Here is a 22,465-nt window from a genome sequence, read left to right as displayed (position 1 = left end):
TTCTGAAAAGACTAAGCCTGTTACTTGGAGCATTTCTTTATGCTACAATTAACATAACCTAGCCATTACAAGTTATAAACCAGATGGCAGGTTTAAAGTTTTAGGTGTTTCTGTGTGTGTGCAGGTGCCCACAGAGACCAGAAAGAGGGTGGTAGATCTCTTGGAGCAGAGTTACAGGTAGTTTTGAAGAGTCTGATATGGTTGGTATAAACCAAACTCTGATCCTTAAGAAGAAAAGCAAGTGTTCTTAACTAGTGAACCACACCTTCAGCCCCTGAACTTGTAGTGCTTAGGGTAAACCTTTGTGTAAGAATATAAGGTGATGCTATGGGTTCAATGTTATAAAGTAATAGTGAATAGCTTCTCCCCTGTTGCTGTCCAGTTTGAACACCTGGTTAGGTCATCTGGTATTAAATCCAATCAATGGATAACATTTGAGCTTAAAACACCAAGATATTTCCTCAACTTCTTTACCGGCTGCTCTTATATTAACTTTTACTGTTTTCCTGAAATTTTTAAATAAGCATAAACCTCAAAGCTATAGAGTTTGAGTTCCTTGCCTCTCTTTTCGATATTGATTTTGGTGACCTGATCTCTATTATAACAAGATTTGCCACCTCACTGGGTGGCATTTCACTTAAATGCCTAACAGCATATCCCCTAATTTATATCCAAAGTCAAACTCATTTTTGCTGCTAATGTTTCTTTCAGTAAGTTAAGCCTTCTGTAACTATAATGAAATCCTCAGGAAGTTTATTGTATTTCAGCATTGAAGGTTTCAGTGGTTGGTTGTCCTTGTTGCTTTGGTCTACGATGAGGCAGCAGCATATGTCTGAGGGCAGTGTAGACATAAACCACTTGCTCATCAGCCAGGGAGCGAGAGTAAAAAGGACCGGCAGTTGGATTCTACATTTTCCTTGGGGTCATGAGAAGTTTCCTTTAGACCTTCCTCCCTTCCTAGACATTCCACCTGTCCCCCTAGGGACTAAGCCTCACACGTGTTCCTCTGGTCCTTAACCAAACCACAGCAGGCCCCGATAGAGCAATGCTGTTTTTAAGCAGAAAGGATCTTAGGCTTGTCATGTACATCCACCTGTAGTGTCACTGTCTCTCCTGTTGACCCTAGTCTAAGATTTGCCTTGTGGGATCATCTCAGTGGTCAACTATCAGGTTACTGCTTTCCTCATCACTCCTCTTAAGGTACTGACCACTTACAGGTGTATGCCTTTTGTTTAGGTTGTTTCCTACTTAAGAAAATAAACCTGTGGAGCTATGACCCGTACCCCTGCCCTTCTCATTCACTTGCTATTACTTGAACCACCTCACCCATTCTGGATGTCCACTCCTCTGATAGAGCTGGGGTGTTCACTCCCACCTCAGGACATTCGTTATTTTTGCTATCCTGCCTCATGAGTGTGCTCAGCACTTTCATGGGTCGGGTAGGTAGGATTTTTTTGTTTTTGTTTTTGTTTTAACTCTTTGTAGTTTTGCTCAAGTGAGGTTTGCTCTGACCATTCTTTAAGGATACAATGCAAGCCTACTTCTTACCCCATTGTTGTTTTCTACCACTTGGCTAAAGTATGAGGAAGACAAGGCTCTTTGATTTATGAAGTATCTCGGAAGGAGCAGATACACAGCACATGCTTGATATTTCTTTAACAAAATACTTTAAGATTTCAGATTAGTATTTCATTAAAACGAAAGAGAAATAATCAGAATGAATGCCCTAATTCTAAGCTAGTTGAGGTTTCAGTTTTCCTCAACTAAGGGCTGAATTTTCGGGACTGTCAAGTAATTATGACACATCATTTTAATGGTTTAGTATGACAAGTATTTTTGATATTATGAGAAAGTTCCTGTTGTGCTGCTCCTAATCTTAGATGGCAGAGAAAATTAGCATGCATATGGCACGTACAAATGTAGGTAAATACCTAGGAAAAGAACATGTGCCTTGGCAAGATAAAAATCTGCCAGTGTTAACGGTGTTAAGACCAGCCTCTGTATTTTACATGCATAAAATGTTGTATTGTTTAAAGAAACATTTTCTGGTCTAGGCATAATGGTAAAAACCTTTCTTTATAATCTCAGCACTTGGGGGAGATCATAAGCTTGAGGCAGGCAAGCAGGCCTGGGTTACCCAACAGTGAAGCCAGCCTGGGGCGTCAGTTTCTCAGTTTTATCTGGGATACATACATCTGTGTTGAGGGATTAAAATAAATTCTGCCCTCAGAGCAGGCCTGAGTTTAGTTCCCAGCACTCACATCTGGGGGAATCAACTGCTGACTAACTCCAGGTTTTTGGAGCCTGTTCTGGAACTAGCTCTTGTAGGCCTGGTTGTCCTTGAACTCACAGAGATCGGCTGCCTCTGCCTCCCAAATGCTGGTACTAACTGCGTGCGCCAGCACCACCCTGCTGTGAAGGCTTTTTTTTTTTTTTTTTTTTGGTTCTCTGTGGCTTTGGAGCCTGTCCTGGAACTAGCTCTTGTAGGCCAGGCTGGTCTCGAACTCACAGAGATCCGCCTGCCTCTGCCTCCCAAGTGCTGGGATTAAAGGCGTGTGCCACCACCGCCCAGCCAAATTCCTTTTTTTTTTTTTTTTTTTTTTTGGTTTTTTCGAGACAGGGTTTCTCTGTGGCTTTGGAGCCTGTCCTGGAACTAGCTCTGTAGACCAGGCTGGTCTCGAACTCACATAGATCCGCCTGCCTCTGCCTCCCGAGTGCTGGGATTAAAGGCGTGCGCCACCATCGCCCGGCTGTGAAGGCTTTTTAAAGAGTTTTTGTTGTTGGGTTTTTTTTCCCCTGAACATGGGCTCTCTGAATCACCTGTAAGGCAATTTTGGCATCTGTTTCTAAATTCTCTTGGGGTGAGGGTGGGGGTTGAACGTTAAGTAAGCTTTAGGTGTCCAGTCCTTAAGTTCTCTGCATGAAAGAGATCCTGTTATTTTATCCGGGTCTTTATATTTCTGAGTTTTGTAAGCTTGGGTACACTTTGTGAAGGCCTTTATTAGCTGTGCTGTGGGTATCTTCAACTGTTCATGTGAATATTTTGACATTAAATATAAAGCCAAACAGCAAGAAAAACATCTGTTTTTATTTTATACAATATGCATAGTGTGAGGAGTGAAAGTATCTGGAGAAAGGCATGAGTACTGCTGACCAAGTGTAAGTAACTTACTCTGGATAAGAAAGTATGTCATTTATACACTATACACTCAATGCTTTGTTTAGAATTTAGTAATAACTGTAGCAAGTATAGTTACATTGTGTGAAAGCTTTTAGTCATTTCTTGATCAGATTTGAAGTACTCCAAAGATGTTTTGATGCATTGATTTCAGGTTAGCAGTGCACTTTTTGGTTAAACTCAGCTCAGCAGTAGTTTCTTCTGGTAGCGTGTAAATGTATGCCAGTTTTCTTTTTCATCTTAGGTCAGATGTGGAACCTGTCTTCACTTACTTGCTTTTTAGCAGCCTCCCCATGTCAGCCTTGCTACATGGTCAGTCTTCTGTTTTGTAGGTTTTATAAAGCCCAAAAGCTCTAGTTCAGAAACAGCTCTAATAAACCGAGCACTGGAAACTCTAGCTAAGGAAAATTAGTTTTTTTCACAAGAAGGCTAAAATTTCAAAGTTAAAACAGTAACTGGTAATTGAAATAGGTAGTTAAAATAATATTCCCTAATTTTTAAATAATCCTATTGGAAAATTTAAATGCAATTAGAATACACTGTTAATAAAGTTCAAATGGAGCTGTGTGGGATGGTATGCACCTAAAGCAATACCAGCATTATATAAGAACTGACTCTTTCCCAATCTTCTAAAAATATATTTACAAACTGGATATAAATTGAATTCTAGGTTTGATCTCAGATTAATTCAGGACACTTGGAAATGTAGGTGGTTGTAGAATGGTATGGTTGAGAAGAATACATCTATGAATTACTAGATGGGGCTTTTTTGTTTGTATACTTTTTGTGCTGGGGCTTGGATTTTAGGCCTCCCTGTGTTTAATTAAGCACATGCTGTATCACTGACTTGGACTCTCAGGCCCAAGAAAAAAGAAACTTAAAAAACTTCTACTAAGACACCATGGACCTGGTTTAAAGGATACTGGATTATTTCATCCATTTCTTCTGAGCTTGCAGAATTTGCATCCATTTTTTCAGCGGCTGTCACAACTGTTGCAAAAGCCTTTTGAGTACACAAGAAAAGAAAACTTGTTGCTAGGCATCTTTTCTGTAGCTAATCAGGCAGGCATTAGTACTGCTGCTGTAGATAACTAACTGGCGCATCTTTTTCATGTCAGACTTCAGATTCTCAAAACCATACTAATATTACACTGGCTCTTTATTTGCTAGTTTTAGAGAACTAACACAGAACAGCAAAAAACACAGCTAGTTAAAAATTTAAAAAGCGGCTGGGCGGTGGTGGCCCAGACCTTTAATCCCAGCACTCGGGAGGCTGGGCAGGCGGATCTCTGTGAGTTTGAGGCCAGCGTGGGCTACAAGAGCTAGTTCCAGGGCAGGCACCAAAGCTACAGAGAGAAACCCGGTCTCAAAAAACCAAAAAAAAATTTAAAAGAATAAAGAAAAAGCAAAGCCGTTGTCTCCTTTCAGTCTTACTCCAGGATAATGCATATTTTTCTTGGTAAGAGGCTAATTCAGCACATCCTTTAATGTTAAGATTTCTTTACTACTCTTCTCGGGATAGCAGCACTTGTCCTTTACCTTGCTGGGCATTTCCTGAAGTGTTCTTCCTGACTGGAATTTCTCCTGTTGTACGACGGGTACTCATTACACCCTGTATTCTGTGGAGTGTACAGACTGACTGGAGTCTTTGTTTGCTTTTAAAGAATGCAGGATAAGAAAAGGAGCTTGTGAATACAGACTGCTAAGATGCTACTTCCTAAGGAACTTCTGAAGTGTAACAAAATTTGTTTCCCAAACAAAAATGAAAAAATAAAAATTGAAATCAAAACAATGAAAAGTTGTAAGAACCTTGTTGCCTGAAGCGGTTGAAGAACTAGCACCATCTCTCTGTGACCTACCTCTGACCAGTCGACCAGGTTAATAAGCCGGCTACACTCCAGGTGCAGTTTGTATGCTATGCAGATGTCGGGGGCAGTATTTGGAATGCAGCCTTCCTCACTTTTCAATGCTTCATTCTAAAAACAGCAGATTAAAAGTGAACCTTTTAGAAATGATTAAAGGCAAAAAGATTAGCTCAACTTCCTGAGGTGGTCTGAAAGAAAATGGCCCACAAAAGACAGTGGTACTGTTAGGAGGTGTGGCCTTGTAGGAGGAAGTGTGTCACTGTAGGGGTGGGCTCTGAGGTTTCTTTCCCCAAGCTTCCCTTGGCAAGGCTGTCGCTCCTCTTGCCTGCCTATGAAGATGGAAGGAGTCTCAGATCCAGCACCATGCCTGCCTACTGTATGTCAGCATGCTCGCTGCCATGATGATGGACTTAACCTGACACTGTAAGCCGCCACCACGATTAAATGTGTGCTTTGTAACAGTTGCTGTTGTCATGGTGTCTACCCAAACTAAGACATTCCTAAATTTAGCAAATCGGAAAGTAGAATCTTTTAGTTTCCTTTCTTCATACTTCAGTAGTATTCTTACTTGGGTTTAAGTCTTGGCCACGCTCTCAGTCATTCTTTCAGCAAGGTTTTTTTTCCCCCTAAATCTTAATTACACATTATTATTTGTTGAGACTACCAAAACACATTTCAGTTGGCTGTAATTAGTTTAGAAGTCTCTGGGATGGTTACCCAATGAAATGCTCCTTCCAACTGTTTAAACTCAAGATGAAATCCCGGTGTAATTTTTCCATTTAAGGGGGCTGGAGAGATGGCTCAGGTTAAGGGCACTGGCTGCTCTTCCAGAGATCCTGAGTTCAATTCCCAGCACCCACACGGTGGCTACAACCATCTGTATTAGGATCTGATGTCCTCTTCTGGCCTGTAGGTGTGCATGCAGAGTACATAAAATATATATATAAATAAAAAAATTTAAAAATTTTCACTTTAAGTAAGCATTTGTAATTTTACACACGTTCATTAGGTCTTATCACCTGTCCACTGACAAACTGTTACCTACCTACAAAGGAATCATTTTTCACAAGAGTAAGGCATTATATTGTAAAGCTTTATGCCTATGATTTGTTTAAAAACTTTTTTTTTTTTTTTTTTTTGGTTTTTTTTTTTGGTTTTTCGAGACAGGGTTTCTCTGTGGTTTTGGAGCCTGTCCTGGAACTAGCTCTTGTAGACCAGGCTGGTCTCGAACTCACAGAGATCCGCCTGCCTCTGCCTCCCGAGTGCTGGGATTAAAGGCGTGCGCCACCACCGCCCGGCCTGTTTAAAAACTTTTGTGTGTGTGTAGGTCAGAGGACAACTTTTGGGAGTCAGTTCACCTAAATCTAAGAATCTATTTTTTTCCTTTAGAAAATGTGAGTGCAGAACCCAGAGCTGCTAACTTTCTTTCATTACAGTGGAACTGCAAACTTTGAATATTTTTGTGGTGCTGATATCTGGGACTTGAGCTTAACTGTGGGAGAACCAAGTTTTCTTCTTACCTTAAGATAATAATAAGGATTGTTGAGTGCGGTGTGGAGGGCAATTCGTGGAGCAGCATTTAAGTGCTCACGGAGTGTGTGGGCAGCACTGAAGTATACTACCTCATGCAAAGGCTGGCTCTCAGGAGGCAGAAGGTAAACTCTGAAACAGTGAAATCAAGTATCAGCTTTTAGATGTATATGTATAGAGTTATTTTCAATTCAACGGTTCTGTCAAGCCTCTATGTTACGTAAACAGTGAAATCCAAAGACCAAAGCTTATACTTCAATACTACTTTAAAAACTTACTCTGTTTTTTTGGGTGCTCATGGTGGTCTACTTGATTACATCTGGAATCTTAATTACATAAAACGCAAGTAGCTGTGCGCTCCCATGAGGCACTTTTCTTAGTTGGATCATTTGAGGTAGGAAAACCCACGTTAAATCTAGCCCACACCTTAAGGCAGTCCATAAGAAGGGAATGGAAGAGAACTTCATCTTTTTTATTTTGTTTTGTTTTGTTGAGACAGGGTTTCTCTCTGTAGCTTTGGTGCCTGTCTTGGAACTAGCTCTTGTAGACCAGGCTGGCCTCAAACTCAGCGATCCACCTGCCTCTGCCTCCCGAGTGCTGGGATTAAAGGTGTGCGCCACCACTGCCCAGCAAGAACTTGGGCTTTTTGCCTGCTTGCCCTCGTTCTCATTGGAAGTTCATATATCCTTTTGCTGAGGCATTCCTTCCCTGGTTATTAGCGCCTACCTCTTCAGGGCTCTGACATAATGAAGGCTAGAGCTGAGACATCAGCCTTGTGGGCTGAACAACCATTGGATTGGATTCTTGGGACTTTCTATCAGGATCATGCAGCCTGTAAGCCACTCTAATAAATACTCTGTCTATTTATATACATACATGTACATACATACATTCTATCAGTTCGGTTCCTCCAGAGAACTCCAATATAGTACTCCTAAGAAGAAACTATGTGTTTCAGTTCTAAGTTAAACGTTTAGTCAAACATTTGAACATTTGTTATATTTATGCTTAAAATCTCTAATGGAGAATTTCTTGAAGTATTACTGAATTTCCTAAGTTATTTAGAAAACAACATTTCTACCACAGCAAGCATTCTAGGCTTTGGGAAAGTAGTAAACAGTACTGAGTATCAGGAAAAAACACAGTTGATATTTTTCATGGAATAATATCCAGGAGCTTTTTAATGTTTTTTAAAACGTAGCTAAATCAGGGCTAAAGAATCAGGGCTCATTGAATAAAAGCAACTGCGTTACAAATGTGAGCCTGACTGAATTCCAACTACCAATTCTAAAAAGCCAGCTGTGGCTGTGTGTACATGTAACCCCAATGCTGTAGGACTGACATCTAAATTCAGGTTCAGTGACAGATGCTGTCTCAGAGGACACCTGATGCCCTCTGGCATACACAAACACACACACACACCACACCACACCACACCACACATAAAAAAAGGAAAAACCCTCTCAGGCTAAACTTTAGTTTTAAAGTCTTTAAAAACAAATTGTTCACTAATAAAATTCAATTATTACAAAGCTGAGCATAACTTCTAACTTTATCTTTTGCTGATGAGCTAGACGACAAAATTACTTTTAATCTGTGCTGAGTCAGTGGCAGTGCCATGACAGTCTGGAGGCCTGCAGGGAAGCCTGCTGGGCAGAAGCTTTGGCACACACCTGGATCAAAACAGCTCCTGTGAGTCTTAGAGTCCTATGCTTACTGCGTGTTAGTCACATGACTGGCTGTGAAGGTAGAGCAAAGCAGTGTATCCTATCCACCAAAGACACTGCTGCTGCCCTTCCTCCTCTTACTGCCCCAGCCCTTTACCTCCATACACTTATTCTGTTCTGCTGCTCTCTGTGACCAAAGACGAGAGGGCACTGGCCATTCAAATCATTCCTCACCACCACCTCCTTCTACCTCAAGAGTTCCTGACCCTTCTCATGCTGCGCTCAGATGCTGGTCCGTATCCACAGTGCGCTTGTAAAGCAACATAGATTTTGAATTACCAGTCTGCTTGTATTTCATTTTAAATATCTTTTCTCCAGACCTCAAAGCTCTGTCAAACAACTGTACTCTAGGTCTTGTGGAAAATATGGAAAGGGTTTCCGACAGCAGGGCCTGTGTGGCACAGGCAGCCTCTCTCTTAGCTTACTTGCCCTCTTTCTCTTCTGTTTCCTTGCGCTTCCTTCTTCCCCTTCCGCTTTTAGCTTTAACATATTACAATCTTAATCTCCTTCCTGGGAGAGACAGTCTTGGTAACAACACCAAGTCTTTGTGTGGGAAACTTTGTGATTTCACAACCAATTTCAATTATTCTCGTCATTATTTCAGGAGCTGGTGAAAAGTTGAAGAGTCAGATGTAACAGGCAAGAAGTCAGAAGACTGGCTGGGTGGTTGGAGAGCCTCAAATGCTGGGTTACAGGCACAAACCACCACATTCTGCTCTGCTTTTAACTGATTCAGTCATTTTCCTTGGTACACGTCCCACTCTAAAATCTGTAACACGGTCCAAGTTTCCAAAAGGTCACTTGGATGGATAATTTCATGTACACACATAACACTGTCCTTTGGGAAATACACAAAATGGTCTTCCCAGGAAAAATTACAAAACAAACTAGAATAGGAGACTTTGATAGTTACTCGTCAGACACTTCAATGTACATTTGGTGCTGATATTTAGTTGACCTGATAAAATATTAAGAACAAAACAGTAACATTGCTGGTATACAATGTCTGTTTCTTGGCTTAGTCCAGATCCAGCATTTACTACTTAAATAGGCAGAAAAAAGATAAAAGTACAATGCAAAACAGGAGAAATACTTTGAAACTTCCCATATTTCCTCACCAGCCTAATGGGCTAAATGAAGTTTAAAACTGCTTTCTTCCTGACTAACAGTAAAAAATTAACCAAACCATTTGATTAAATAACTCAACAAGGACAGAAGGTCAATAAAAAGTGCTAACTCTACTTAGATGGAAGAAACATCCTGGATTGGCTATGGGCAGCTAGGTACTAGTGTTATTTGGAAAAACAGGGTTACTTTTAGGTCTTGAGAGCTTCAGACTCACCTCACCAGGTTGTCGATGAAGTTCACAACATTTTCTCTGAGCATTTCAAACTTGGTTTGCTTCTTAGTTGTTCTCCTTAATTCCTTCATTTCCAATAAGGACTATAGGGCACAGTGGGGAGTGGGTAAACATGCTATTTTTGGTGAGTTTAGGAGAGAAACACTTTCAGAGAGAGCTGTCACTCAAGTAAAGATGCCCTTATGCAGAGTACAAAGAACCAGATCTTTTTATTTTCTGTTAAGACTCTGCCCTCTACATGTTCTGCTTTAAACATACACCAAGGAAAGGAGAGCATTTTCCTGCTCAGGATTACAAGAGAGCAGTTTCCTGCTCGGGATTACAAGAGAGCTCACTACTTAGAAAGCGAGAGTTCATTTACGAGCATGAGGGAGCATGCCAGAAGAGCGAGGAACACAACACCGTCCATTACCACCACAGCTTGGGTCACATTAACAACAGATTCTGTGGATTTAGTTTTTACCCAGACTGAAATTCTATGCTACATTTATAACTTAGTAGTATGGTACAAAGAAGGGTCTTCATTTGGCAACCAAGGGCTGAAAGTGCATTATCTGAGAACAACAGACTGTGGCTCAGTTTTGTTTTTGAATGGTAATCCAAAAAGAAAAAAACAGATTGTAGTTCAGTGGTTCTAGCTAATGGAAATATCCTGGGTTTGGTTCCTGCATCATAGGTAGGGGTGTGTGTGTGTGTGTGTGTGTGTGTGTGTGTGTGTGTGTGTGTGTGTAGAAAACTGGCCTTAGGCTCTCTCTCAACTCTCGGATCAGAGAAGTACATTATATCTACATATTCTTTTTGTAAACCATAGACCTACTTTTTCCTTACAGTTAACATTGTTTTCTTCCTTGAGGCTTCAGGAATGGTTTCTATATCACCTAGTAGACTGTAGACTGTGTGCATGTGCAATCTAGGATGAGACAAACAGTGTGACAGCACACAATGGAATCTGCCTCTAGTGGAGACACACACCTGTCTTCTCACACAGGTCAAGGTCCCGGCTGGATGGCACTCCTAGAGGCTGGTTCATTTCCATTAAGATAATGTGGTTTCCTTTGCAGCATTCCTAACATCTAGTTACTAAAGAACCTCCCTGCCGTTTGGCTGGGCCAGTCTTTCTGAGTATTGCTTCGGACATACTTATTCCTTTTTCTTTTGAATGCTGGCCAGAGCCTAAGCATGCTTTTTAACTTCCTTACCCTTCCATATTCTCTAAAGCCACCCTTCCTGCCCCGTGGCTGCCTGCTTATTTTCCTACTTTTGTCCTCTGGACCACTGAAAAATTTTTTTTTTCATTAATAAGAGAAAGGACCCCAAAACAGGACCTCAATTTCCCTGGTATTGTATGATGGTTCCTCAAGATTTCCTGTAATACTCCTACTCTGCCTTCTAATTCTTCAGTAGGTACAGAAAATCAACCCCATCTTTCAGTTTATATGGCATCAATATGTCTCCTTTCTTAGTCGCAAAGTTACTGGTTGTGATGTAAAAAAATGAAAGTGGAGACATTCTGGCAGAGCTGGTCTAGACCAGTTGGAACAACGCACCACTCCTAATGCAGCTGGAAGGAAAAGAAAGATACCTAACCTTCTGAAGGTGATAGAGGTCTGTTTTCTGCAGCCCCTTTGGCTGGGATCCACAAGCCTCCTCTTCCTCTTTGCTATCTGTTTTGAATACAAAATCCATATACAATAGAGGGAACAAACATTTACACTAATTCAATGGAAGTAAAAGTTACACTTTTCTTTTTAACATGAACAAGATTCTATCAGACAAATGACACTCACTCCAAAACTAAAAGCACTACATAGTACACAGTTTAGATGTCAGTAAGGTCTTCAACTACTAGCTACTGAATTCTGAGTGTGTTTTGAACTAACAAAGCAAAAGCCTGCATAAATATCTTTAAAAAAAAATCATTCAAACTTGAAACTATGTCTCTGACCTCGCTAGACTGTAAACATGGTAAGCTACATTCTGACAAACCTAGTCTCAGCCTTGCAATTTAATATCCATTCTTGTTCAGCATGAGGAAGGTAATGTAAAAGCTGCAGTAAAATCAGTTCGATAACTGATAAGATGTATACCTGTGCTTCTGCAGGGGATGACACGCTGACTTGGTGACCTGACACTGGGCAATGATCTGCTTCATGTATGGCTGAAGAATTCAGCTTAAACACACACACACACACACACACACACACACACACACACACACACACACACACACATTCTTAAAGAATCAGAAGATAATCCCTGATTTTAAATATGCTAAGGTTAAGATAACTACTAGCTAAATTCTTTTCCCCATTTTATTAACTTGTAGCAGAAGCTTAAAAGTGATTGTAACACTCAGCCTGATTTAACGCCCTCACCCCATTTAAATTCCAATTATAATATGCCATTAGTGTACAGAAACCAGAGGTTTAAAATAATCAAATATTTCTTCCTGTGAGAAATGTTGAGTGTATTTTATTATTAAGAATTGATTTTTAAAAACTGAGAAATATACAAATCACCAGGAGGATGGTTTTCCTTTAACTCAAAAAACACTTTATTTTTTATACTGTTGTCAATCATTTTAATCTTCAATCTTCCATTTCAGAAGCTGTGATCCTTCAGTGCTAGTGTAACAATGGATCTGTTCACTAATTCATCTCACACTAAGTCTAATTAAAATTATTACGGTATCATGATATCAGTTTCTTCTTAGAGAATTTCTGAGTCCAATTTATTTTACATTCTATACTTTTGGCGATACTTATATTCTTTTTTTAAACTTTTTTTGATACTTATATTCTTAATAGTGGCTTCTTCTCATTGGTGAAACTACAATTGTGAACTGATCTCTCTCTCTCTTCCTCTCTCTCTCTCTCTCTCTCTCTCTCTCTCTCTCTCTCTCTCTCTCACACACACACACACACACACACACACACACACACTGACCTGGAGGTCAAGAAAGGTGGGTTAAAGTCAAGTCTAGGGACATATTAGATAGCTGTGAAATATCAAAGAGCTTACTTTTCCTTCCTAGATTTCAGTTTCTAATATCTAAAATGATCTCAATTTCTAAAATTTTTACTTTTGTAAAGTGTTTCAGGTCATTGTTAAGGTGTTAAAAGATCACCACACATATTTTGGAGGGAAGTCTTCTTAGCACCTTTTTAGAATTGCTCACCCTGCCTGTTTGTACCAAACCACTTTGATCTTTTATAATTGAGTTCTCATCAGAGACCAGCCTGCATAAAAGATACAGGGAAGATTCCCACAAAAAACTTTCCTTAGAAAAGGGAACTTCTCATAAAAAGGAGTTTTAAAGACAAATAATCAACTACCAATCACAGAAGGGATTCAAACTGCAAACAAAGTATTTTTGAGATGCCATATCTAATTCTGTTGCCTCTGTATCAATCAAGCCTCTTTCCTTGGCCCCATCCCAATACCCCCTAGATCAGGAAAGAGTATAAAATGGTCTAGCTGAAGAATCAACTGTCTCCAGGTATATCCACCCAATTTCATCTCAAGAACAAAAATGTTCTTCCTCCATTTAATTTTCTGCATTGTTTAAGCAAATCTAGAGGAGAAGCACTTTGCCTATTTGTGATTGCTAAGATGTGACATTCTGAGCCTTGCCTGCTGGCTGATCTTGAAGAGTTTTAATGCCATTCTGGTTAAAAAAACTGTCATGCCAGCAAGAATGGGCAGCATTTTACACTTACTTACCATCGAGGTTCCGAAACTGGGTCAGGAAATCCTTTACTTTTTGTGTTGTGCTGCCAAGCTGCTTTTCAGCAGAGGAACTCAAAGCCTCACAACACTGCTCAAGCACGCTCATCAGTTCGTCCTTTGCCAGCATTCTACAAAACAATCAGTAGCAGATCTGATAGAACTAAAACATTAGCACACCCAAAACCTTTTCTACATATGAAATGTTTTTGTTCAGAGATGAAATAAAAAAGAGAGAGACTTTGCTCAATATGTTACATTTAGAAGTATAGAGTTATAACAATAGGCTTAGCTGAGGGGGTAGCCAGAGGTTTGTGTTTATAACCTGGTTCTGATACTGTAAGAACAAGCTCCTTACTTATATCTGGTCTTTGGTATCCTTATCTGTAAATGGGAACAATACTTCACTGTGTTATATGGCAACCTCCAAACTGAAACATTCCCTTCTGGGTGGAGGCTCAGGGAATAAATGAAGCCTACAATGCTTGAGCAGAAAATAGAAGTCATGGGTTCCAGAAACTTACAAAACAAACAGTACATATGAACTTGAATGTATATAGTAAAGAATTAGTATATCAAAATGTCTAAGCTACAATGGGTAAAATCAGATGGTGGCACTGATTTAGATAGTAATAATATGCCAACAGAAAAGGAAAAACATTCAAAAAGAGATCAAGGAATACATGGAAGTTAGGTATATATCACAGGTAGCATTTCAAACCACTGGGGAAGATGTGCCAGGTGTCAGAAAGCTGTAGAGCACCACTTCCCATTTCATACACAAGTCTATTCTGACAGGAAAAAATGTATGCTTTGGGAACAGGAAAGAAACAGCTCATCCCAGAAGAAGCAAAGATGCTAAAGCTCAGTGGTTAAGAGCACTGCCTGCTCTTCCAAAGGTCCTGAGTTCAATTCCCAGCAACCACATGGTGGCTCACAACCATCTGTAATGAAGTCTGGTGCCCTCTTCTGGCCTGCAGGCATACACACAGACAGAATATATATATATGATGCTAAAGCCAAACAAAACCATTTGTGAAGAAGCAGACACACTGTTAGCACCACATGCCCCGGGGAAATCAACTTTATAGTTTACTTTCATAAAGTCTACATCCATGTATTCATTTTGTGGAAATAATTACAGAAATGTATAAACGCACGTTTGTCACTGATGTTTGTAATAATGAAGAATTAGGAACAACCTAAATATATATAATATTATATTTTATATATATTATATATATAAATAACATTTTATATATAAATATATATTATAATTATATATATTACATTAAATTTCTGATTAAATTAAACACATTCCCAAATGCAGGATATGTGAAATGATGAAGTGGGACAACATACAGGCTAATGCCAACTTACACATACACACGTGTATCATGTCACGAAATACTCTGTGAGATATTATTATTATTCCCATATTAGATACAAGGAAATGGAGGCACAGAGAATTTAAGTAACTTGTTCAATGCCCCAAAACTAGTCACTGACAAAGCTGAATTTTGAACTTAGAGGAGGCAGAATGAATAAAAATTCCTCCTTATCTGCTCCAGGCTGACATTTCAAGCTTGCATCACCAGAGCCAGCACCATGCATGTTCTGACCGTATACACTGTAGCTCAAAACACTGTCCATGCTAGGACACCCATGCACCCACTCTGAACTACATGCAAAAAGTTAATTGTTACAGAAAAATAAAAGCACAATAAAGAGATAACCACAGCAGACAAATGGGTTTCCACTCTAAATTGGTCAAGTGATAAAATATATATAGGATGATGGGGAGTGAGTTACATTAATATTAGAGAAGTGCTTTTGTGGTAGATAAATCATTAAGCTGCAAAGGTGGGTACATATGGCAAGTCTGGCAAATGTAAGGCCATGGAGACAATGCTATGGAGATGCAGTCACAAAGAAGCAATAGAGCTGGGAACAGATAGATCACTGTACAAACTAAATCTTTTATTCTGCGTGAAATGAAGAGAACTAATGGTCTTAAAAACAAACAAAAAACAAAAATAGAAAATTGCTAGTCATATTCTCAAAAGATATTCTGACATCCAAAAGGAATATGTATGAAATCAGGAAAACGAAGTTTCTTTTGGTTGGACAACCAGAGGGATAGATAAAGATGGTAGGTTTCAGGGGGCTGATTCAGGATTTCGGTTTCATATATGTCAACGCTGAGATATGTTCTGTGGATCCCACAAGGCTGAGAAAGCGTTGGAGAAGCTTGGAAGGAGCCTGCACAGAGGAAGGGGCAAACACAGAAGCCTTAAAAGCCATTAAATAAGAACAGACAGTGAAGTTTAGAGAACAGACAGATCATGGGTAACTTGCATAGAACCAGTTTAGATGATCAGAAACAAGCCTCACTGTAAATGAATTTAAGGGTGAACTCCTTTCTTATGTACTACTTTCACTAACAATAACAACAAAAAAGCCCCACATTTTTAATAAAAAATGAAAATACAAACTCATCTCTTTATCTGTTTCTGAACCAGAAACCTGAGGTTTTTGCTAGGCTAGCTCACCAGTGGGCTTTCAGCCACCATGGAATCTGAATTCAATATCTCTTCAAGACCGCTCAAGCCCCTAACTTTGTAAGGTTTTAATCACTTGTGGAAGGAAACCGAGTCATAAGAAAATCAAGATTTACTTAAAACTGTTTGGAAAGTGAAAATTATAACACTGGCAAGACCTTCCTTTGGGATTCAGCACCCAAACCTTGGAGGCCTACTCAACAAGGTTAAGAAGGTCAAAAAGAACAGCCTATATTGTGGTCCTTGCTCTTAAAGGTCAGCCAGCAACTATGGGATGACGGACTCCTTTAGTAAGTCATCTGTCATCTTGATTAGTGGCCACAAAATCTCCAAAGATTGGGCTCTAGCCAGCGTACACCCCAAAGGGAGACTAATTAGTGCAGGTGGACAAGTCCTTCCCATATGGCTCCAGAGGGAGCTACGTGGTCAGCATGGAGCTACATGACCATGATCCATTCCTACAGGGAAAACTAAAGGAGACTGCTGACTTTAAAAGAAAAAAAAAGGAAAAAAAAGATACAGGATACCTATATAGTCTTAAAATGTAACACATTAATCAATTTTGCCAGTTTTTATCATGTATGTCAAATTCCAGAAGTTACTGACTTGACCAATATTAAACCTTATTTTCCAGGAGATACTCAAAATGAGAAGAGAGAGAGACCCACTGAAGGAGTAAATCAACTGAGAACTTACACTTTCTCTGAAAAAGATGCCCCATAGATAAACTTCGGATAGGTACCTATGCCAATCAAGCAAAGCCTTTATTGAACTCCTTATTCTCCTTAAATAGCTATTCAGAACTGCCTCTTTCAAAATTCAACAAACTGTTTCTGAGACATTGTAGCCTACACTGGATGTCACTGTTTGTGTCTTCTGTCCTTCATAATGCTAACTAAGGGATGCCAACCCTTGACCCCATGACCAGCATGGTCTCCTTCTACCAGGGGCAGCTGATCTATCTGTCTAAAGTAATGAATGCTTTGCGTCTCCATTTTCCAAACTTAGTGTGAGCCCTAAACTCCTTTCATTGTCTCTATTTGGTTCCAAAGCAGCTAAGATCAGTTGTGATCCTATATCACAAAAAACTGGGCCCAAGACTCTGAAAAGAAAATGTCAATTTAAAAAATAAATGTGCAGCCGGGTGGCGGTAGCACACGCCTTTGATCCCAGCACTCAGGAGGCAGAGGCAGGCTGATCTCTGTGAGTTTGAGGCCAGCCTGGTCTACTAGAGCTAGTGCCAAAACAGGTATCAAAGTTACACAGAGAAACCGTCTTGAAAAATGAAAATAAATTAAATAAATAAGTGTTCAACATTAAATACATTTAAAGATAAACAAAAAATCTTAAGGCTGGTTATGCACTAACTAGTCAAATTAAAAAGATTAAAGAAAAGCAGGGCTCTGAAAAAATGAAATCTTTACTGCTAACCAATTTTGGTTGTATCTGGCACCAAACCAATAGATTTAAACGGTTTATAATGAGCCAGTTCGTGTCCAATTGTAAAGCACATTAAGCTGGTAAACTGTTCAACGCTGTTGGGGCTCAGAAGCTCTGGAAGCACAGACTCCAGACATACAAGGAAGTGAGAAATAGAAGGTTGCTGCATTAATTACATTATTACCACCAGAAACTGCACATATAGATTCAAAAGGCTTTCAAATAGTCTTAGGTACAACAGGCCATGTAGAAAACTTTTGGGCACACAGAATTCTGGAGGAAGGTGTTACTTACTGGCAGGCCTAATGCAGACAAAAAAGGAACAAAACCAAAAGATTACCTGAGCAGCTGCAAGGCTGATGTGTACTCCTCGGAATCCCACACATTATCTTCCAGACATATGCAATATAGCTCCCTGATCTATAAATGAAAGATGGATTTATGAGGAATAAAATTCACCCATTAAGTTGCCTACTGGTTAGGCAAAATATACATAGCAAACAAAATATGATATTAATAAAAATTTTTCACTAAATTGTAAGAGACTTCTTAGTATATATTTCACTAAATTACAAGAGACTTCTTGGCATATATTGGATCAGACACTACAAAAATCTAAAAGTCAAATGAAATTGTACTGGGAATGGCTGACACCAGTCACTTATATATCATTCAAGTTGGAATAAATAGCTGATTGAAGATTTAATAGCTAAGTTAGCAGAAACTCCCACAGGTCATTTCTCGATTTGATCTCTTAAACTCTTAGCTAAAGGTCTAAAAATTAAATCTTCTATTCACATGCATTCGCCACATAGTTCATAAGTTTGGGGTATAATACAAGGTCAACTGAGCAGAGTACTGTGTTTTAATTCTTGGTAAAATGCAAGGTTAACCACTAAATTATTATTATTAGATAAATTGTAAACAGATTCTAACTCTCGAACTAACTCTCCCTGTACACACGACAAACGAAGTGCTAGGGTTGTGTTAGCAAGGTTACAGCACAAATGCAGGGGAGACGAGCCACTGGGATCCACGTGGCTATTTCTAGCTATGACTTTCAGGAAAAAAACAAAACAAAAAGACCCAATTTCTATTATGAGTAATGTAATAAGATGGAATAGATTGTGTTCTTAGTATAAGAATTGGCTCCATTTCAAATTCCAATGCCTGAGTGTTAGAGAAATCAAAACAAGAAAGTACTATTATTCCTACGTTGTTGACTCCAAATGAAGAAATTTTATACCTGCCGACCCAGTGGGTACTTGGGAAGACAAGAGGTAAAATTATGAAGACATCTCAAAACAAGGAAGTAATTCATATGATAAACATGCAAGTTTTCCAGTAATAACTGAGTTTCCTCCTAAAAAACAAAACAAAACAAAACAGAGTACACTAATATGTAAGGCAGTAAAATAAATTTGAAACATTTATGGATACATACTTTCTAGAAAATGAACGAGTGTTTAGAACTATGAATTACTTTTCTTAATTCATGAAAAGCTGACATATACATCAAATTCAGGACACAGTCTAGGCAGGATTTAGTACCACACATCAGAACTGTATTCTGATGTGATTTAGAGTCTATCCTGAAATCCACTCCACAATCACACACTTAAAGCAGACATTTTTCTCCTCTGTCTGCCACTATTAAGCAAGGAAGTGCCATAATTCTCAGCGTCACTGAAACAGCATACTGCCGTAGCTCTGGCCAACAGTTCAACTGAGTGCGCCTTTGTGAATTTTATCTGTGGCATTCCTGTGGTTCACAAGCAAATACAGTGCAGACCATTCACTGCTTATAATCCAATCATAACAGGACCTTATTCTAGAAGAGTGAGGGAAAGAGGAGTGTAATAAATAAGCCAGACTCTTTAGAATCTTGCATCAGGCCGGGCAGCGGTGCACACCTTTAATCCCTGCACTTGGGAGGCAGAGTCAGGCGGATCTCTGTGAGCTCGAGGCCAGCCTGATCTACAAGAGCTAGTTCCAGGACAGGCTCCAAAGCTACAGAGAAACCCTGTCTCAAAAAACCAAAATTAAAAAAAAAAGAAAAAGAAAAAAGAAAAAAAAATCTTGCATCAAGGCCAAAGGAAAGAAGAGAAGAAAAAGGCCAAAGCATACAGTTGTACACGCGGGCACACTCATTCAACAGCTCCCAGTTTGTCCTCTGAGCTGTAGGACGGCTGCTTCTGCAGTGACATGCGTTGAAGAAGTTGAAGTGAAGATGATTACTAAAGACAACATATCATTCAGTCACTGGATTAGGAGAAATTAAGGTGGTCCTGAGCTGCAACCCTTCTTCCTGAGGGTTAGCTCTCAGTGTGTTGGAAGTTGCCAATGGAGAAAGGTTATTAAAAGTTCTACCTCACGGGACTGGAGAGATGGCTTAGAGGTTAAGAGCACTGGCTGCTCTTCCAGAAGACCTGGGTTTGATTCCCAGTACCCACATGGCAGTTCACAACTGTCTGTAACTTCATTCTAGCTGATCCAGTTCCCTCACATGGACATACCTGCAGGCATGACACTAATGCACATTAAAAAAAAAAGAAGTTCTACCTCGCTGGAGAAGCTGAAACCATTGGCACAGCAAGATATCCCCCATGCTGCAATATTGGCACTTATATCTTGTGGGAAATAAACTAATTGGACTTACGGTCCACTCAACAGAAAGGAAGTCATGCCTGGTACTGTTAGCCTAGCCAAGAATCTGTGGCTGCAGAGGTCAGAACTCTGTTTTAAGTAGAGTGGTATTTGGGTCACAGACCCAGGAAGAGAACCTGTCACTTTCAGGTTTGTAGTTTCCCATTCCTTCTAAATATTAATCCAGGGCTGGAGAGATGGCTCAGTGGTGAAGAGCATTGCCTGCTCTTCCAAGGGTCCTGAGTTCAATTCCCGGCAACCACATGGTGGCTCACAACCATCTGTAGAGAGGTCTGGCGCCCTCTTCTGGCCTTCAGGCATGCACACAGACAGAATATTGTATACATAATAAATAAAAATTAAAATAAATAAATAAATAAATATTAATCCATATACTCATGCGTAAGTGCAGCTCTTGGTGCTCATCAAAGAAGCTTCTTTCTGCCACAGGTGGAGAATATTATAGAGATCTACCAGACTGAAATACAGACTATAGATGGTCTACACTCAAACGGATCTTCTGTAACACAACCCATTATCACCATGAAAGAGGTTACATGCATGAACTTTCAAAAATATGACTGTCTGCACATGATCTGCCTGAGGCTACACAAGTCAATGTGACTATATGGATGGGAAGAGCACACAAGACTTACAGACAAGGGCTGCTGAGGGAGAATCAGTTTTCCTCAAATACATGTATATATGGGCAATACTAATTTACCACAATAATAATGATAGACATTGTAATTTTTTTGATTTCTAGTACTTTAACAAAACCATACATAAAAAATACACTCATATTCTTTAACGAAATGTAACTATGTTTAACAAAGTTGTGCTGGTTTGAAAGAAAATGACCCTCAAAGGGAGTGGCACTTTTAGGAGGTGTGGCCTTGTAGAGTAGGTGTGGTCTTGCTGGAGTAAGTATGTCATTGTGGAAGTGGACTGTGAGGTCTCACACATGCTCAAGATATATGCTCAGTATCTTAGACTACTTCCTGAGAGATGTAGGACTCTCAGCTACTTCTCCAGTACTATGTCCGAACATGATGACAATGGACCAAACCTCTGAATTATAAGTAAGCCACCCCAATCAAATGTTTTCTTTTACAAAAATTGCCATGGTGGTGTCTCTTCACAACAATAGAAAACCTAACTAAGCTTTAGTCTTGTGGTTTCTATTGCTGTGATGAAACTAAAGGAAGTTGGGGCAGAAAAGGGTTTATTTGTCTTAGAGTTCCACATCACAGTCTATCTCTGAAGGAAGACAAGAACTCAAATGGGTCAGGAATCTGGAGGTATGAACTGATGCAGAGGCCATGGAGGGATGCTGCTTACTGACGTCCTCCACATGGATTGTTCAGCCTGCTCTCCTATAGAATGCAGGACCACCAGCCTAGGGATGGTAGGTACACCTGCAATGGGCTGGGCCTTCCCCCACTAATAACTAATTAAGAAACTGCCATACAAGCTTGCTCGAAGTCAAAGTGTGTAGGGTTAGTAATTCACAAAATATACTAAAACTAATGAAAACTGACATGAAGGGGTAAACATGAATAGCAAACTATTATTAATAATACAGACTATGTAGACCAGCATTAAAATGAACCTAACCTTAAGCTATGATGACGGAACTTCATTTTTTAAATGTTACTTAAAGTATACATGCAAATGTCTACATAAATATATAACGACAAAACTGTTGTTGGAGGCAAATTAAGGGGTTATTCCCACTTTTCTTCAGTTAGAGCAGAGACACATAGCTAGCTGGGCAGGAAACCCAGGCAGCTTGACCGGGCTATCTGAATATCAACCTGCAACTACCTCATGTGAAGCACTTCCTAAGCTACCCACAAACTACCTTCAGAATTAACTTGAAAACCTTGTTTCTGAGTTCTCAAATACACGGAAGAACCTTTATACATCTTTTGCTTGCTTGCACTCTCAATAAAGCATCCTACAAAGGATATAGGTCTTTGATATCAGGTCTGGATATCAATGGCAGACCCATCATTTACTAATTGTGACTACTGACTAAATGATTATCTTCAAGGCAGTTCTTCATATAACCCAGGCTGGCCCTAAAATTTCCTATATGGCCAAAGATAGCCTTGAAATGTGTGGTTTATGCAATAATAAGGAATGAGCAAGGGATTTGGACATGCTAGGCACAAACTGTATCTACTAAGCTACAGCCTGAGCCCTAACTGCAACCCTTTAATAGTCCGTCACCTACTCCTTTGTGACACTTCATCTACATAGAGTTTTTTTTAATCTGTCTGATATAGTAGCTGTGTTCACAAAGAGACAATGCCTATTACCCCAGTAATCACAGAAATACAGGTGATTCTGAGCCAAACTGATGTTTGATGATGACTAATTTGTAAGTTTATCAGGGCAAAAAAGCAAAACAGATTTTAGAACAGAAA

At 39.6% G+C, this 22,465-nt stretch overlaps 1 protein-coding gene across 3 annotated transcripts in view; it reads right to left on the bottom strand.

Moving 5' to 3' along the window:
* Nucleotides 1-3,070: 3,070 nt before the first annotated feature.
* Orc3 (origin recognition complex subunit 3) overlaps nt 3,071-22,465 on the bottom strand; it is a 49,401-nt gene continuing 30,006 nt past the window's right edge. For all 3 annotated transcript variants that reach the window (XM_057790504.1, XM_057790506.1, XM_057790505.1), the window contains 9 exons: nt 18,634-18,750; nt 17,728-17,807; nt 13,384-13,517; nt 11,248-11,324; nt 9,643-9,743; nt 6,564-6,705; nt 5,038-5,154; nt 4,102-4,181; nt 3,071-3,563 (listed from right to left, as the gene is read on the bottom strand). In XM_057790504.1, the coding sequence (XP_057646487.1) occupies nt 3,458-3,563; nt 4,102-4,181; nt 5,038-5,154; nt 6,564-6,705; nt 9,643-9,743; nt 11,248-11,324; nt 13,384-13,517; nt 17,728-17,807; nt 18,634-18,750 (954 nt within the window). In that variant the 3' untranslated portion in view covers nt 3,071-3,457. The remainder of the gene's footprint in view (nt 3,564-4,101; nt 4,182-5,037; nt 5,155-6,563; nt 6,706-9,642; nt 9,744-11,247; nt 11,325-13,383; nt 13,518-17,727; nt 17,808-18,633; nt 18,751-22,465) is intronic.

Source organism: Chionomys nivalis, chromosome 16 (genome assembly GCF_950005125.1).
Source record: "Chionomys nivalis chromosome 16, mChiNiv1.1, whole genome shotgun sequence".
Classification (NCBI taxonomy): Eukaryota; Metazoa; Chordata; class Mammalia; order Rodentia; family Cricetidae; genus Chionomys; species Chionomys nivalis.
This window is presented reverse-complemented; position numbering and strand designations above follow the sequence as displayed.